This window comes from Rhinolophus hipposideros, assembly GCF_964194185.1.
Source record: "Rhinolophus hipposideros genome assembly, chromosome: 1".
Taxonomy (NCBI): domain Eukaryota; kingdom Metazoa; phylum Chordata; class Mammalia; order Chiroptera; family Rhinolophidae; genus Rhinolophus; species Rhinolophus hipposideros.
Genome location: NC_138047.1, coordinates 19,575,762 through 19,593,807, shown reverse-complemented (window position 1 = coordinate 19,593,807; position 18,046 = coordinate 19,575,762). Strand labels below are relative to the sequence as shown.

Genomic DNA, 18,046 nt, shown 5'->3' with positions numbered 1-18,046 from the left:
AATAGTGACTCCCGGAAAGCATCTCAGGACAGCAGAAACCTTTTGCACTCATGACACACAGAGGCTTAATTGGTCTTCCTATGGCTTGCTTTGAAAATACTTCTGGTCTCTTAAAAGCAGATTTATAGACATAAAATAGTACTTTAATCCTTGTATCATGGAGTTGCCAAAGTAACAGTATATTAAAGCAGATTAAAGCTTAATAAGACAATGATTGTCTGACATTCTAACTCTTCTCCTGACCAATCTTGGCTCCCAAATAATCACTTCCTTTTTCTAGGTCCTTAATTCCCTTTACACAATGTCTAATGGGTTTATTTTTCCCTCACATTGTTTCCATGTTTGTTGTCTTTCGGTAGAATGTATTATTTTTCTTTCTTTTTTATTTCTACCATCATATTTGGGGGCTAACTTAATGCTTCCCTTTTTATTTGTTATAATTGAAATTTCTTGAGATCATCTACTCTTGCTCCAGACTCCACTCCTCTGGCTATTTACTGTCTACTTACTTACAATTTTCTCCTTTCCCATTCATTTACATAGCTTTACATCATAAGTAGTGACATTCTTACTGTGACTTTGATTGAAATGAGAAGATAGCCACAAAAATCATTGTAAAGTAATGCACTGTACTTAAAGAAATAAGCACACCAGAACAGAAATATCTGTAGGAGTATCGCCCCTTTAAAAAAATTGCAATGATATTCACACAGACTTTGAAATGAATTTTAGAACCACATCATGATCTCCACAAGAAAGAACCCTATTACCTTACCTTAGCTTCAGGTCTTACGCAGGTTACTCTTCCTTACCTAATTCACCACGCCCAATGTCTTTGATAGTTTCTACAGTTCACAACCGTCCCACTAAGGATTTTCAAACTCATATGGACCATATCCTGAAGACAGGATTCTGTAGAAAAATTACAAAGTTGTTTTTGAGTAATGGTAGGTAGCATCATTAAAATGTCTATAGTTCCCAAGTACTTTGAAAAGGGAAATTCCCTTTTGGATGGGTAAATTCTCTCATTTCTGGTAACACAGTGCACTTATATTTTTTAGTCACATCCTAAGAGCCAATTCAAAAGTTCTGTTACTTAAACTATGTTTCAGTGCATAATGTGTTTAAAACGTTTAATCTGTGTGTGTGGAAAATAGGCTCTCGATAATAATGACACATCTGTCTTATTGTCTCTAGGACAATACTTGATAAGAAGGAACTACTGGAGTTTGCTCAATTTGGCTGTTACTTGGACTATGATCTCTTTGGTACCGAACTCCTTCATTACCAATTCAACCCGGATATCGACATGCCCGATGACAATAAAAGAATTAGAAGGTAAATATGATTAAATCTCTCATAGTTCCCTTTTACCAGCCCATTTGATTTTCATATCTGGGTGGGTATTAGCAAAGATTCAGAAAATGATAAGCAGGCAGAACCAGAGGAAAAAAATACAGAAAAAAAATGCAGAAAAAAACACATCAACACTGTTTCAGGGAGTAAAATCTCTATATGTTATTTCAAGAAGAAAACGAGTCATCCTAAATTGGCAAAAGCTTAGCAGAGACTTTAGTGTAGATGGGCAGCTAGCTGACAAGAAACAGATAACACTCAACCCCTGCCATGACAATAAAAGAACAGAAGACATTTTCCTCTTCTTATCCCTAGTGACGTTAGCTGTTTCTTTCCCAGGTTGACCATGCTCAAGTCATAATGTCATACAATGAGGTTTTGAAATGTTTTATTAAAAATATTCACTAAAGAATTGATGGCAACTTACGTGTTGTAAATATAATGTCTAAAGACCCAATACCATATAAAATCCAACCTTTTGAAATGGTCTAATACGTGGTGAAAGCAAATAATTGTACAAGTCATTCTCTATGACCAAGTGGAGGATTTGGGGAATCAAGGATAGATGGCTACCTGGTTTGTGTTGGTTACATGGTGATATGAACATCGATTGCACTAAGTTAGGGAACCTGGGAGGAGAAAGAAACTTGAGATTGACAAGAATGACTTTAGTTTGAGAATATCTACGTGTTGCTACCCAGTGGGGCCCTTGGATAAGAGTGTGAAGCTCAGGGTCGAGACTTGAACTGGGACATAAATCTAGACATTGTTGGTTTGTATGTGATAGCTGGAAGTGTGGGAATAAATGAGATCACTCAGAGAGCAGAATGAGGACAGAGCCCTGGGGAACACACACGTTGAAGAGATAGGAACAGTCACTAAAGGACAGGCTGAAAAGTTTGCAAAGTGATAAGAATATCAGGGAAACATGTTTTTATGGAAGTTGGTGAAGAAGGATGCTGAGAGCAGAAAGGCTTGAACACTTGCAAGAGGTGGGATAACAACTGAGATAAAGACTGAAAAGAATCCATTGGATTTCACAATCAGAAGGTTCTTATTTCACAATCAGTAAGTGCAGTCTTGGTGGAAAAGGATTGAGGAAGAAGTAGGCAAGGAGAGAGAGATAATGTGGAGATTTTACTTTCAAGAAGCTTGGCACTAACGGGAAGTGGGGTATAGGGTTAAAGCTAGAAGACAAGACAGGATCAAGGGAAGGTTCTGTTAGGAGTTGAGCAATGTTTATGTGGCTGAAAGCAAGAGGAGAGAGAGAAAGAGGAGAGAGAGAGAGGGAGGGAGAAAGAGAGAGAGAGAGAGAGAGAGAGAGAGAGAGAGAGAGAGAGAGAGAGAGAGAGAGAGAGAGAGAGAGAGAATTCATGGAAGTAAGTGGTACCTATTCTACAGCATTGTTACAGAATTTATATGAAACAAAATATGCCAGGTTTTTAGCTGAGTGTCTGGTACAGAATAGGGAAGTGGTCAGTCAATGTTAACTTTAAAAAATCTGGAGAGATAAGAGATACAAAGCAAGGCTCCTAAGAAGACAAATAGGTGGAATCTGGGAGGCAGATAGAAAGTTGGTTGAAAGGAGGTATACTTTCTCCATTGAAATGAGAAGAGGAGAGGCAAGTAATGGGATGAATACAGATAAATGTCTTGATGGGAGGAACAGGAAACTGAGAACATACAGCCTGATATGTTCTCTAACATGCCCATGAAATACACACAGTCATCTCCTGAGAAAGGAGTAGATGCAGGACCAGACCTTGTAGAGGAGGATATAGGCTGGGAATGGATGGCGAGTGAATGAAAGAGATATGACGAGGGACTGTCTGTGGAAGACCCAGTGGAGGCTAGAGATCATGACTCCATGGCTGTATATGCGGACCAAGACACACATGATTTGGTGATTATTTTCTCAAAAATGTTTTGTATTTTGGTAGCAGGACCAAAGAAGCTTTGTGAGTAGGAACAAAAAAGTGAAAAGTTGGAGAGGTTGGGGGGGGGTTGAGATTCTGTCTGAAACATGGTCGAAAGCCCTGGGAATAAGGGAGGGGTTGACATGAAGGTCATGAGGTCCAAGCTGGAGGGAAGAAAACAGAGAGAGAAATGGGAAAATATGCAGCAATGCCAAATAACCAGAAGCTTTAATGAAATGGATGAATACAGATAGTAGAAGAGGGTGAGTGACAAAGTAGAAAGATGTAACTGGTGGTCAGAGTGGGAAACTGAAGATTGACATTTCGGAGAGGAAATAGTTCTCCATGATGACAATGACCAGAATACGGTTATGAGTGTAGAAAACTGGTAGAGAAATGATGTCCAGCAACTATGAGGCTCAAGTAGCAATAATTGAACATATGCACCCTGGGGATGAGGGGAAGAACCTGAGCTGTGGCCACAGCTGGGACAGCCTGAGGATCTTTCCCCTGAGAAGTCGACCTTCATATCTGTGTGCCTTGCGCTGTCCCTGTGTATTGGCTCCCCTCGATGACTTCACTCACAGTAAAATATACTTCCAGTTTATTTTCATTAGAGAGCTAGTTGATCAATGTTACACTAGTTATGTAAAACTGGAGACACTCAGCTCTGCATAAGCAAACTGCTCTGAAGTCCTGACCAATGAAGCTAGGTCTTTCTTTCTTTCGCCTTCCTTCCTTCTTTCCTTCCTTCCTTCCTTCCTTCCTTCCTTCCTTCCTTCCTTCCTTCCTTCCTTCCTTCCTTCCTTCTTTCCTACTCAAACCATTTTGATAGATTTATTATTTCTTTGTTTAATTTTATGATTTCAATTATTGTCCAGAAGCCTCATTCAATACAGGCAGTTTTCCCTAGGGCCTTACTAGCTTATGCCGTATTCAGAGGTGAATATTGTCTGGAATTAAAATGGAGTGCTATGGTAGGTTTTCATCATCTTTCATGATCTCAAAACCATGATTTCCTGATGAATATCCTCAACACATGTTTTATAATTCATCTCAGAAATAGTAAGTTAGCTCCCAGGACCTGCTTCCTTTGTGGCAGTGACGTGTATCTTTTGTACCCCTATGCCTTCCATGGGGCTGCAAGACCTTCTGGAATAAGAGAGAGGGGATCTGCAGAGGAGGAATTTATGCAGATGATATGGGGGAAAGATGACCAACAGCTCCCCCACTATTCGTTCTTAGCTCCTTTTGGTTATTAATTCAAGAACAAGAATTTAATTTTGTCAGCTTTCATTGTACCAAATGTGAACATTCTAGATGTATGGATATATATATATATATATATATATATATATATATATATATATATATATACACACACACACATATATATATATAATATGTGTATGTGTTTATGTGTGTGTATATTTATATGCACGCTTACATATACCTATATATACATCCTTAAATTAAAACCAGGGGTTAGACCGTCCAACTCAGGTCAGCTCACAGTAGTTACTGAATGATCTTTTGGGTGTGTATGCCCCAATACCCATGTTCCTCACCTCTTGGGCACTTGATTTCCACAATTCATTGGCAGTCCTTCCCTAAGCCCTAGTAGTCTTAAAGCTCTGAAGTGCAATAATATACAAGCACGCGTCTGCCTACCTCTGGTTTTCAGCACCAGAAATTCTGTGTCTAACACCTGTTTTCAATCTTATGCTCCATTTCTCAAATCTTATTATATCTCTTCCTTTTCACACTTTGCAGTCTCTCTCTAATATTTGTTTGCAAAACACTAACTCATTTGTATTTCTATAATTACTATGATTTTTTGTCTTCTCATCTGTAGTAGTTCCTTCCTTCTGGCGGCATCTCTGGAACTACTGTTCTTCCATACAATGGCGTAGCATGACAGATGAGCTCATTTTAGGAGTGACCAGGCAATTTTCTAGATAGTCTGGATATAATTGTTTCTAGAGCCATATGACATTATCTTTCTCATGAGACAACTAGTCTCCAGATTCTTGACTTAATGAGTTCTAAGGGTTCCCATTTTCCAATGAGTATCTTTCCATATTACTTCACAATTCAATAGCTTTGTAATTCAGGCTATGACATAAGACCTCCTTCAGGAATTTGTTTATCCATACAATATGCCTCTGTAAGTAACGAGATATCTTTTTTTTTTTTGCCCTCAAAGAAAAGAGACAAAAACTTGGGGGGGGGATGCTCAGAAGACATAAGGGGGAAAGTGTACCCTAAAATTTCCTGTAATGTAATACTCCATTTTGGTTGTGAAGCAAGCTTTGTTACGCTAAGTTTCAGTACTATGTATTCAACTCTTTCTCTCCTTCATAAGTGATCACATAACTCTCTTAGTTAATTTCTGGTAGAGAGTTTGTTCCAAAAGTAACTTCACATCAGAACTTGTGGACATTACAGAAATTTTAAGGTGGCAAAGAATTGTGGTGGCACAATTAGCATTCCGTGTTCTTATGGGACACACATGGGATGCATGTGACATGAATGCAGAGTTTTAGACAAAATGCCTTGGTCGGGTCTTCTTTTCCGGCACCTGTGTCCCTTTGACCTGAAAACATGTGATCTAATGTTCAATTATAATTTATTTTAAAATGCATGTTCTCAGAGGGCAGGGCTTTGTGCTTGAGTTTTTTAGGGCGTGCCCCCCATTTTGCTTACTGTAGTAGCTATTAAATGACTCATGCACTAGAATGCCAAGAAATTCTATAGAAACAAAAAGGATACCTAGATCCATTTGGGAATCTAGAGTCTGACAAGACAATCTAGCAAATGCCACAGAAGAGGCACTGTCTCCAAGTTGCATCACTGCCATCAGAGACCCACGGAAGTCACGACAGACACTGCCCAGAGTCCAGACATCTACAGATGGTGGCTGTGGGAGGTGACGCACACTACAGATTACAGCATTTAACAAAGCAAAGAGGATTCGATGTTTGGACAATAGCAAAGTCCTTTAGCCAACTGACAAATTTAAAGAAGCGGCTCATTATTTATAACAATCTTGTTGAAATGGAAGGAAGGGAGAGTAAATTTTTATGGGTCAACCGAATGCTCCAAGAGTAAGTCCAAGTTCCCACAGACTTCAAGAGACAAATGCTCAAAATACAAAGGGACTGTTGCTGACCTTTTAAAAATGACTGTCTAGCTTATCAGTGTGGCCTTCACTTTCAAACCAACTGACTTTACTCCTAGAATTTTTCACTTGTACGAAGATTCCTTTTGTTTCCCATTTTGTTCACAAATAGTCATTGATGTTATTTGCTAGAAAAAAAGGAGAGAAAATGAGATCTGAAAAATGGGCCCACTACGAGAGGCATTTCAGAGTGGAGAGCTGGCTGCAAATGCAGAACAAAGTTATTTAGTGAAATGCCATTCATTCAAATAGACACCTCCTGTTAGAAGCTATCTTTTATGCGGTATTGCCAGGCATTGTTATAAATATCACAGGCTACAAGTTTCTGTGTGCATGGAATAAAGATCAGGTTCCTACCACAATGCAGTAATATCTTTACCATCAGCACACAATATTTATTAAGGGTCTCCCAGTACACATGCCATATGATGAGCACAACAGGTTTATGAGTAAGAAGTTTAAAGCACCTTGAGAATTGTAAATGTGAGACAAATGCCATATAATGAGTTAACATTTATTCATAGGGTGCGTCTTCTGGTGGATGAGGGCTATGAAGATCGAATTCTGATGGCACATGACATACACACGAAGCATCGGCTGATGAAATATGGAGGTCACGGCTATTCTCACATACTCACCAACATTGTTCCTAAAATGTTGCTTAGAGGTATAACTGAGAACACACTTGATAAGATACTAATAGAGAACCCTAAGCAATGGCTAACTTTCAAATAGGATGGTTATGAATTCACACCTTGTGTATAAAGCTTAAAGAGAACATTCACAGTGATTTCAAACCCACTGTGAGACATTAATCAGAGCTAAGTAGGACTAATGATGGATCATTTCCCTTTGATGAGAATTAGGAGTTTTGCCTTCTCAGAAACTGGTTATTACATCGGCATCTTTAGGGAGTTAGTGAGCCTCACTGAGCCCTATTGCTTTGCCTTAACAAAATAAATACAGAAGTACCTATTTCCAAACAATGATTTACAGTCTATATCCCTTTAGTAGAGTTTGTTTTGTTTTCTTAATCTGTCAGCTGCACTACTTGAGAAAATTTAAAGTGTTTCTAGTTAAATTACCCCCTTCTGGAGCAATCTAATGTTTCTTGTAATATTGATGATCCTACTAATTATCCTGCTGTTCTTTAATTAATGTTTAATGAATAATATGGCACTTTAAAAGAGCTTCTGCGGCAAGGGAAGTTAAATTTTGAGACTTTTTTTTCCAACAGATACTGTAAGACAATTACCAACTAATTCACAATGTTACAAATATCGTGGAAGGTTAATTATATGCTGTCCACCCATCTATATATACTTGTAATAAATCAACTGTGTTGCCTGTGGCTTTCTGGTACCCATTTTTACTCTAAATTTTGTTGCATTTTGAAATATTAGTATAAAGGGGCACAGACACATATATAGTACTGAATTATAAAAATTCAACCATAAAAGTCAAAATATATTACATAATATAGTTTAATGAATCATTACATTTATAATAACAAAGGCCACAATTTAATTAATAATGTATAATGCAAAAAAAAGAAAAATGTTTGCCTTATATATATATTCTCTTTATTTCCTTTACCTTTTATTTGTTTTTCTTTGGGCCTAAACAGAGAAAATAATGCTTATTTATCTGAAGAAAAGATCATAGCTATTAGAAATGACAGTCTGATTCTAGGGCCTACTCTTTAAAAAGTATACAGCCCTGATGTTTTGTGTAAATAAAGCCTTTTTAAAAGCTCTTAGTTAAAACTCTCCATTGATGTGCACTGCTGTTTGTAAATTAATCTTTTGCCTGAATCTTCACTCTGTTGTTAAAAAAAAAAAAAATCTCCAAACCCTTATTATCAATTCTTCTTTAATAAGTATATACTGTTAAATAGAAAAAAAGTCCATTGCAAGTCCTTTATGAGTTATCTTACATATTAGAAAGGCCAAATAGAATTAGTCGTTATTCTTGGTGAATGGGCTAAGTGTTTTTGTCCATATGAATCATGACAGTTACTCAGACAAAGGCATTTAAACCAAGCAAACAGGACCTTCCGTTGGGAACACCATGCATAACTCTTTTGGAAAGGTGAGGTTTGCTAAATAAAAAATATTTCTGAGGATCAAAGATGATCAAGCTTCCTGTGTATCAGAACAGAAAGAACTCAAGAGAAATGAGCCAGGAGAACAGACTAATTCTTTTAAATGAAAAAATGCAAAATCCTTCACCACTAAAACAAGCAGATTTTTAAATCTCTGTTTTTGAAATCGACTTGTCAAAGAGTCTTCAAAGGCAGCGGAGAGGGGAACAGATTTTTCATTGTAATAGGGGAAGTTGTCGGTTAGTTAGGATCTATCAAAATGCATTTTTAATTTTTTTCTTAGATTTAAAGAGATGACTTTTGGCAGTGTATTTTAACCAGAGAGAACAGATTTGCAGTACTACTCTCAAAATCTACTTTCCTGTCAGCTTCAATCCACCTGAGAAAAAAAAGGAAAAATTGATAACGCAAATGCATATAATTCATAAACATTGGAAAGAAGAGCCACTTTGTTTCAGCAGTTCTAATATTAACCATCGGCCACAGAATGCAGTGAAAAGTATTGATTGGCAGAGGGTAATAGAGAAGCCATAGTCTTAATTTACAGACATGTGATGTATAGAGCATTTTAACCTAATAAAATTTAATTTTTTGGATAATTCTTAAAAGAAAAGTCATTTAAATAGTTTTGCTATTCTCTATATTTTTTGTCATCCAAAATATATTTCAATCCAAAATCAAATAATTTGTGTGTGTTGGTATGTGTGTATACATGTACATTTTTATTTAAGTTAAATTTTTGAGGCTATACCAGCCACTGTGCCTATGGGCTGAAGCCATATACATATTATATTTCATCTAACATATATATGTGTATATGTGTGTGTATGTGTGTACATATATATGCACACACACATACATGTAGCAGGTATTTGTATAAAATATATACACTTTGTTGTCATACTGGTTGTATGGGAAATTGTTTGTTTTGGAATAACCTCAGGCCACGGCGTACAGTAACTATTTGAAGGCCTAACTTAGTGTCCTCTTGGTGATTCATGCAGTAGCTCAAATTAAACCTCTGTGCATTGGGTTATGAATAATCTTCTGTTCCAAAGAAGGCAAAAGCTTCAGCCTGATTTAACACTACAGAATAAATTTCTCTGACTTCCCACGTAGATCTAAATGCATTCTATTGACAAAATGGACACATAGGGGATTTTCTAAATACCGTACATAATTACAAGTTCTCACACTTATAGGGTAATCCTATGATACAATTTCAACCTCCGTTGTTAAAGATTATCACCAGAAAAGAAAGAAAAGAAAGTTCCTAAGAAAAAGAAAACGGGAAAATGAGCACAGGCTTGGGAATTCCCTCACATCCAGAAAATTCCAGGTTAAGGCTTGAAGTTGAATCCTTCCCAGGTCTAGCTCTAAAGTTAACAAGAGTACAAGGCAAACCATTTCTTTGGGGACCAGCAGCATCATTTCAGTGAGACCTTCTGCAGGGTAAAATCATTCCTCTCCCACACACTATGGATGTCGGACTCCAAGTATAATAAGTAGGTACACTCACAAGAACCAAAGCTGACATGGGAAGAGCAGCAGGATCACGGTACACCAAAGGATCATATATATTGAAGAAATAATTCAGTGTCTTAGATTTTTCTATAAAAATTTGTGACCTATATAGGATTTCATTCACATGGACACTTACAATAAGGAGTATTTGCTTTGGTGGTAGTGGATCACACATCTGCTTATCTTGCTTTTAATATTTTTTTTTTTGTTACATCGTGTTTCCAAGTATACAGATGTGAGTCAGGTAGCATTCGAATGCCCCACCTATACACAACTGAGGTGCCCCACAACTGGCATTCCCCTGGGATCCTTGATGCACTGACGTTAGCCCCACGAATCCAGTGTCCAAACTCAGAATCCTAAACTTAGTGTCTGCACTATCAGTCAGCGTAAATAATAAATCCAGAAAATGTGCTGTATTTGTTGTTGTTTCCGCCGTGGGCTTTCCCGCCATCTAATTTGATGTACACTTCATCTCCTGGCTCCAAATGCAGGACCACGCTGTTGCTGGCGTAGTCGTAATTCTGATCAGCATCTTGGGCAATCGCACTGGCACGCACCTACGTGGAACAGACGAGAATTAGAATCTGTCAGAGAGCATTCTCAAGCACTTATATTCCCAGACTCATTTCTTCATCTATAGAGCCTATCTCACAAGGCGTTTGTAAGGAATGAATGAAGTGAGCCCAACGAAAGGTCCTTTGTCCGTGATGTTGTTGATGTTGCTGTTTGATTATAGCATTGCATTTTAGCAGTTTTAATATATAAAATGTGTAGTTTTTATTTTATAAAAAATTTGATGTTCACCTATGAAGGCTATGTTAAGTAAAATAGCTGCACCAGAAGACAAAAAAAAAACACACAGTTTTCTCAAGTTTTCTTCTTTGCCAGTCTATGTTAAGTGAGTTTTGCCAGTCACACAGCAGCAGAAGCCGATGCGCTGCCATCACCCAGAATTGAGCACAGAACAGTCCTTGGCCTCAGAGCTCTACGAGGACATTTCTGTAACCGTTTCAACTGTTATTGGAAAGGGGGAGTGGAAAGGAGAAAACAGTGCTTTTGTGAGGATCTTTCCAGCAGTCTCCTCATATGACATGTTATAAACAATGCCTATCAATGGATTCTCTTCCTAAATCACTACTGGTCCTACTGCTTGCATCTCTATACACAATCCCTTCATTAAGTGGAAATAATATTATAGTAAGAAAATGTTTGCATTTTAATTTAAGCCAAATAGCGATATTCTAACCAGGTGTTGATGACTACATAACTTCAGTCGAAACTTCAGGTAGTTCTCACGTTATTGGAAGATTGAGACCCACAGTAGGTACAGACTCAGAGAAATACCACTCCTCTAACTCTGCTATATAGGAAGGAAAAAAGGAAAAAAAGCCTCTTGATTTGGGGCTTTCAAAATCTCATTCAAGCAAAGCCCCTTTTACTATAGGTTAACTTATATAAACATCTTTGGCTATATCACCCAACTTTTTAGAGGTTTGTGTGTTTTTTCCCCCTAGCTGTGCCTTTTTATCACTTAATTGTGATGTGAGCATTTAAATAACTTAATTTCAACATATCTAAAAGCTATAGAAGGAGCTAAATTTCCATGATTTGAGGTCTCTCCAATTGCTAGAAGTTTTGAATGATCTCATTGACCACCCTTTTATATTGCAGTGATTCTTAACGTGGGGTTTGCTCTGAAGATGGAGCTTCCTTATAAATCCACTCATGTTGAGCCTGTGATCTCATTAGCGAGTTGATAGACATTTGCAGACAGCCAAATTGCCTATCATACCAAGTAACGTGGACATTCTGTCATATCCTCAACTCAAATTAGGCTTCATGTCCATGGAGCTATATTTTGATTCTGCCTTGGAAAAAACTTGCCAGTCGGCAGACTTGTATTTGATTTATTTCAGTAAAACATCTTCTAGTTGGTGGCTTGTTTCTGTTCCCGTCTAACGATATTTCCCTGAATAACATAGCAAGTGATTTAGTGGTTTTATAAACCTGCACTATGCAATAATGCATGAGCTGGGGTACAATATGCCAGATTTTATCACTTGGCAAAATGAGGGAAATGAGACATCAGTCAAAAATTTCCATGCATGTCTTTCAAAACGTAAATGATAGGTTTTTCAAATTAAAGTTTCATGTGGTATGTTCTCACGTGAATGCTGAGATGTTAAAAAAGGAGAAGGCTCTTTGACACTGCTGAACTTGTCAAGTAATTTGAGTAGTATTTTAAAAATTTCTTTCTGGATATCATATAGCAAAAGGAGAAAAGGACTTACAGGATTTAGCATTGTTTAACACCGGGCTAATTGACACTAATATAATGAAAGCAATATACTGTTCAATTACGTTCAGAAGCACTGACTCAAATGGACGCACCAATTTAGTGAGGTGATCATTTTTGACTATTAAGTAATAATACAATTTCATGTCATAATATTTCCTAGGAATTAATCACAATTTGTCGGAGTTGAGTGCTTTGATTCATTAATTTCATTTAGTCATTAATTCCCAGGGCAAAAAAATCTACAAGGAGGCCAGTGCTATTATGACCTGATACATTTTTTTTATGTGTGGATTTTTAATGGGTGAGAAAAATTTAAATACAAAATAGTAATTAGTCAAATTAGCAAAATATCGTCAATCCATAATATATTTTCAGCTATTATTCATAAACCAGACACATTGTATTTAGTGCTTCAGGCATTTAGTATATGTTCTATGGGTATTATGTTTTAACACTGTTTTCTATATGAAGGCATTTGGAAACAAGGACTCATTAAAATCACTTGATTTAGAGACAATAATCTTAAAAATATGTATAATGTAGTCTTTATTCTGTAGGGTATAACCACAAAACCATGTCAACATCACCATTTCTGTTCAGTAGTGGTAACCACAAAAACCTGTGAATGGCATTAGTGGGATCCCACAGACTGGAAGTTTCCCTTACGGTTCTCACTTCCTTTGTTGGATAAAGCCAGTGTGATTGCTTTTGAAATGAAAGTGATTCTCTAAGATTTTCACCTATACTGTACCGTAAGACTATCCTCATTAAGTAACTGCCATATTCCAGTAACTTTGCATGACTTTGGTATGCCTGCTCACCTGCTCATACTCTAAAGCTATAATAGAACTTGAAATTTCAAGCTCTAGTCTCCACCTCAGTGACTTCCAGTGATTCTCCCTTTAAGCCATCAAACTATTGAGGGAGGTAACGCAACCACCTGGAGGCTATTTTCAGGTTCCTGCGTGTACACTGATTTCAGTATTTTCTCTGGAAATATGAAGCATCCTTTCCTTAGCTCGATATACCCATTTCTATCTAAATGTATGCTAATATATTTTCATATCATAAGTTAAGTATTTAGATCCTGCTTGATTTTTAGTGCATGTTTCATGGCCCCTAAAAAGATAACGAATTTGACATTTTACTCATCTTGCTAACAAAAGAATATCAACCTACAAACTATTCACTGTTTACAATATACTTGTATCTCTTGTTCACTAGTGCTATAACTAATACATTCTTAGAGTAAAAATTGGTCTTTAATTATTATATAGTTCTAATCTTGAGCTAGTTTTAGTTTTTATTATAGTGGCTTATTATAGTAGTTTATAGTGACTGTATTCCAATAGCAATATTTTTTATTCAGGTTTTCTGCTAAAAGTATACAAACACATTAAAATATTTCCTGTTTCTAGGTAAGGCTATTTGAATCCAGTTTTTACCTTTCATACGCACTATCATGGGCTCTCAGCAAATGGTAAGATTAAATTTAGGTTGATGGTTTCAGGAGGAATTTGAGAACCACATTGCTTTCAGTGATATGTTTGTGACAATGTAATAGGTTGTGTAGCTTTAGCATTATCATATTAGTGAGGGTTTATCATTAGAGACAATATTTATGGTAACATTTGCTAATTGAATTAATTGCTACTGATGTTCTCATAATTTCATTTTCATTGTACTTCTGTGGAATCATAAACAAAAGGTTAAGTGGTGCATCATGTTAATTTACTGGTCTTTGATGTTTCCATCTGTGATCCTGCGTTAACGCGAAGCATAAATAAAATGGTTCTCATATGGTAACTGTCCAAAAGCATTCCTCTATTCTAGAGTGAACTGCATTTTTAGTTTAATTTTTGTGCTGCTCAAATCCACTTAAACCACAGAGCATTACACTGACATGGATCTCTGAGTTTCTGTTTTATGAAAACAAATTAGGTCAGCTCAGAGGGGGAAACTGCCATTCTAAGAATGATGAGAGAAGAGCATAATTGAAAATCAAGGATAAACTATTTAGTTAATAGTAATAAAGAAAGATTTTATAAGATTTCTCCTTTGCAACTGCCTGCAGACCAGACTCCACAAAATGGTTCTATACTAGAGATAAAATTCCTTAATAGTAATATTGTAATAACCATTCCCCCAAATAGCCTATGGGGAACTTGAAAATACACTATTTGCTACGATATTTATTTTTTCTGAATTACTTGTTGCACACCTTTGCAGAGTAGCAGATTAAGAATGCCAATGGAAAGCATTATACATTTAAGGTCAGATAGTCTGCCTTGTTCTTTTTTCCTGATCCTCAAAGAATGTACAGGCTGGGATGATACAAAGGAGCAGTCTACACTCCAAACAATGAGCTCATTTAAAAACAAAATGCACACAGAACACGTATGTGGGAGGGGGATCTCGGAATCAATGTGACATACCTGGGCTTAGCAGTCTAGACGTAAATGTTTAAACTAATTTAAATGTATTGTTCCCTGTTTTTTTATGCAACTGTAATTTCTAGATATTTAAAGATGTGAATACTTTTATACATTGGCTGATAAAACTCGAATCTTATTCCATTTTAATGGATACCTCAAAAAACAATCTTTTCAGCGTTACAATATTTTCCAGACCTAACCTTTGAGTCAGAAGAGAGCCAAATTGTAAATAAATAGGCACCTCATCGCTGCCTGCTAAGGGGCTGTTCATAAACCATTTTGTAAGTGTGACACAATACCTCTCTCTATTGGTACAGTGAGTCATACCCTTTTTATCCATTTACCTATAACTATCCCAGTGCTCTGTGACTAATTTTTATTTATCTTAATATTATTTTCATGCATAATAACTGTAATAAACAACCCTATCAGTGCCTCCTGGTGGCCACTTTTCCTCTTTTGTTCCACCAGTCCTGAGGACTTACTACTTCTAAATTTCTTTAGAAGGAAGGAGTGGTAGGAAGGAGAAGGGACAGGACAGGATTTTTTTGCCCTTTCTAGCACTCGTACATTCAGAATATTTGTCTTTCACTTTTGAAAGAATTCTGACACTGAATTAGGTCTTTGGAAGAAATCCAGCTTTAATGCTGCTTAATAGAAACCCGTGTTATACCTAAAAAGTTGTGAATTCAAGGGGCTAGTGACCTGAAGCCCAAGAGCCCCTTAAATTAAAGTTGGCAATGGCAGGGTGGAGAGCCACGCCTGTGCTACTCAGTAAGCAAAGTTCCAGCCCAAGAACTCAGCCCAGACTACAGACTTCAGGCTACAAGAACTCTGCCCCCAGAGGCTGCTGATTCAGGGTGGGCAGAGGGTCAAATCACACTTTTAGGCATTAGAAATATTATTTTCCTCTTCTAAGAAATCACACACCTGGGTTTTGCAATGACCGCGAGTTTTTCAAGCAAACAGGAAAGGGTCCCCTGCATAAAACTGTAGCCCTGTGGCACTTGTGGCAGCACTGACTAGCTCGAGAGGGCAAAACTCCTGGCCCGGGGCTAACCTGAGGCTACTTCATAGTCAAGGCCAAGGCCGCCGCCGGGCGTGCGAGCAAAAGCTGGCGCTCTCACGCAGGTGCCCTGGGGCTCGGCCGGAGGCCCTTACCTGCAGGGCTGGGCTCGGCTTCTTGCCCTTCTTGCCACCTGCCTGTGCGTCCTAGAACCTACTCCAGTAAGCGAAGTCTGAGTTCTGTGCTTGGGAGCCTGTTTTCCGGTGTCAACTCGTGAGTGTCAACTTTCCCTTTTGTTGTCAGCACTCTTTACCTCTCCTCCTGCTTCCGTTGAAAACTGAACCGGAGTTTGTGCCCTGAATTTGACTCTCCGTGGGTTTCCAGGTCTGAGACACTGCTGGGACCGTGCGACTGCAGGTCCCAAGGTCCTGCTTGGACTCGCTCCTTCGGGGCCTCTCTTTCTCGCTGGAGCCCTTGTCTTTCTCCCCGGGTTTGGGTCTGTTACCCTGGCACGCCCATTCCAGACACTCCCAGCCCTCCCATTCCCGCCAAAGCTGGAGAGCCTCTCGGAGCTGTCGCGGATCCCACAGCCGGGGTAGCGTCCTGCTCTCGGACTTCCACGCACACGAGCTGTGCAGGGGACCTCGTCCTGGCTCTGGTCCCTGGAGGGTCTAGCTTTTCCTCGCGCGCACGAATGTAGGTCCTCGCCTCCGAGCCGCGCTCTCTGGGCGCCGGGAGCCCTCTCTGGCTTAGGACGTCCGCCTCCCCAGGTGGAGGAACAGCGTCCTCCTCCGCATTGCTCCCGGGAGCCCGGCTGCCGCGCCCTTCCTCCCAGGGCTCCCACCCCATTTCCGGGGTCTCCTCCCTCTCCCTGCACCTTCCCGCGTTCCTTCCCCGCCCTCCCCGGGGCCTGCCCGCACTCACCTGGTTGTTTTTGCAGAGATCAGCCCACATGCTGGTGCCATCCCCTCCGCGCATCAGGACGTGGTAGGTAAAGAAGTAGATGCCCGGGATAGAGCAGGTGAACTTGCCCGTGGTGGGGTCGTAGTGGTTGCCCAGGTTGGTGACCACGTCGTCGAACTTGAGCACCTCGTAGCCTTCGTGCTGCCGCTTGAGGCCGGCGTAGAAGGCGATCTTAGGCACCGTGCTGTAGGTGGCAGCGCTGATGGCCCCGGCCGCGTTCAGGCCGGGCGCCCCCGGCGGGCCCGGCAGGCCTTGGCGGCCGGGCTCGCCCTTCTCGCCCGGGGGACCCACGGGGCCCGGTGGCCCGGGCTCACCGGGGGGCCCCCGTGGGCCCGCCTTCCCCGGCCTGCCGGCCTCGCCTTTGGGGCCCTGGATGAAGGTGGGCAGGGACTGCATGAGGCCGCGGTCCGGAGTGGCGGCGGTGCTGGGCACCTTGGTGCCCCCGTAGGGGTCGCAGACCATGCGGCAGGTGCCCAACATCTCGTAGTGCGCCGACGTGCCGGCAGAGCTCACCAGCACCGGGATGAGGATGACCAACAGCAGCACCATCACCACCCCCAGCGCCCCGGCGGCGATCAGGCGCCTCCTGCTGCCCACCAGCCGGCTCAGCGCGGGGCGATCCTCTTGTCTGCTTTTGGACAAAATTTTGAAGGTTGGGCGGGGACCTCTTCAGAGCCGAAAACAACCCCCTGCGAACCCCAACTCCCCTGGGCGGGTGCGCGCTGGCCGCTCCTCAGCTGCTCCTGCTCCCCCCGCTGAGGCTGCGGCTGGGGAGGGAGCTCGGATGCCAAGTGACTTGATCTGAAGTCCCAAGCTGGGGGTGGAGGCTGGGGGAGGGGTGCGCAGGGCACCCTCTCGCCTCCTGGGAGCCCAGGAGCCCCTTCGCACCTGTGGCTCCCGGTGGCCACCCACCACCAGGAGGGCAAAGCCAGCAGCCGCCTCTAGCGCTCACTCGGGCCGCTCACACTTTTATGCCGTCGCCTGCGATCGACTTTTCGGTTTTTGCAGACTGCGCCAGTTCGCACCAACTTTCCGTCTGAAGTTGCCTTTTTCTGTTTCCTTCTCCTCTTCTTTCCCTCGCTCTGTTGGCCCTTCCTCTGCCTTTTTTTTCTTCCTCTTTTGCAACCACCACAACTCTAATAGATGCGCACCCCCAAAGACCCGCACGGGAGGCGCAAGCTGGGGCCAGCCACCCCCGTGCGTGGAGCAGAGGACAGGGTAGCTCTGGGAGACCCCGGGCTGCAGCGGAGGAGCTAGCG

General features: G+C 40.5%; 2 protein-coding genes across 8 annotated transcripts in view; one reads left to right on the top strand and one right to left on the bottom strand.

Moving 5' to 3' along the window:
- Nucleotides 1-14,186, top strand: part of PTER (phosphotriesterase related) — a 64,018-nt gene extending 49,832 nt beyond the window's left edge. For 3 of the 7 annotated variants that reach the window (XM_081058048.1, XM_081058050.1, XM_081058049.1), the window contains 2 exons: nucleotides 1,198-1,338; nucleotides 6,978-8,224. In XM_081058048.1, coding sequence (XP_080914174.1) covers nucleotides 1,198-1,338; nucleotides 6,978-7,188 — 352 coding nt within the window. In that variant the 3' untranslated portion in view covers nucleotides 7,189-8,224. Of the gene's footprint in view, nucleotides 1-1,197; nucleotides 1,339-6,977; nucleotides 8,225-8,840; nucleotides 9,808-13,801 lie in introns of those variants that run through there. The other 4 variants (XM_081058052.1, XM_081058053.1, XM_081058051.1 and 1 more) reach the window with 3 other exon arrangements.
- On the bottom strand, nucleotides 7,924-17,470 carry C1QL3 (complement C1q like 3). The gene is made up of 2 exons (XM_081058104.1): nucleotides 16,749-17,470; nucleotides 7,924-10,641 (listed from the first exon to the last, which is right to left on the bottom strand). The coding sequence occupies exons 1-2, from the start codon at nucleotides 17,334-17,336 to the stop codon at nucleotides 10,462-10,464; spliced, it is 768 nt and encodes a 255-aa protein (XP_080914230.1). The 5' UTR covers nucleotides 17,337-17,470; the 3' UTR covers nucleotides 7,924-10,461.
- Between the last annotated feature and the right edge of the window lie 576 nt (nucleotides 17,471-18,046).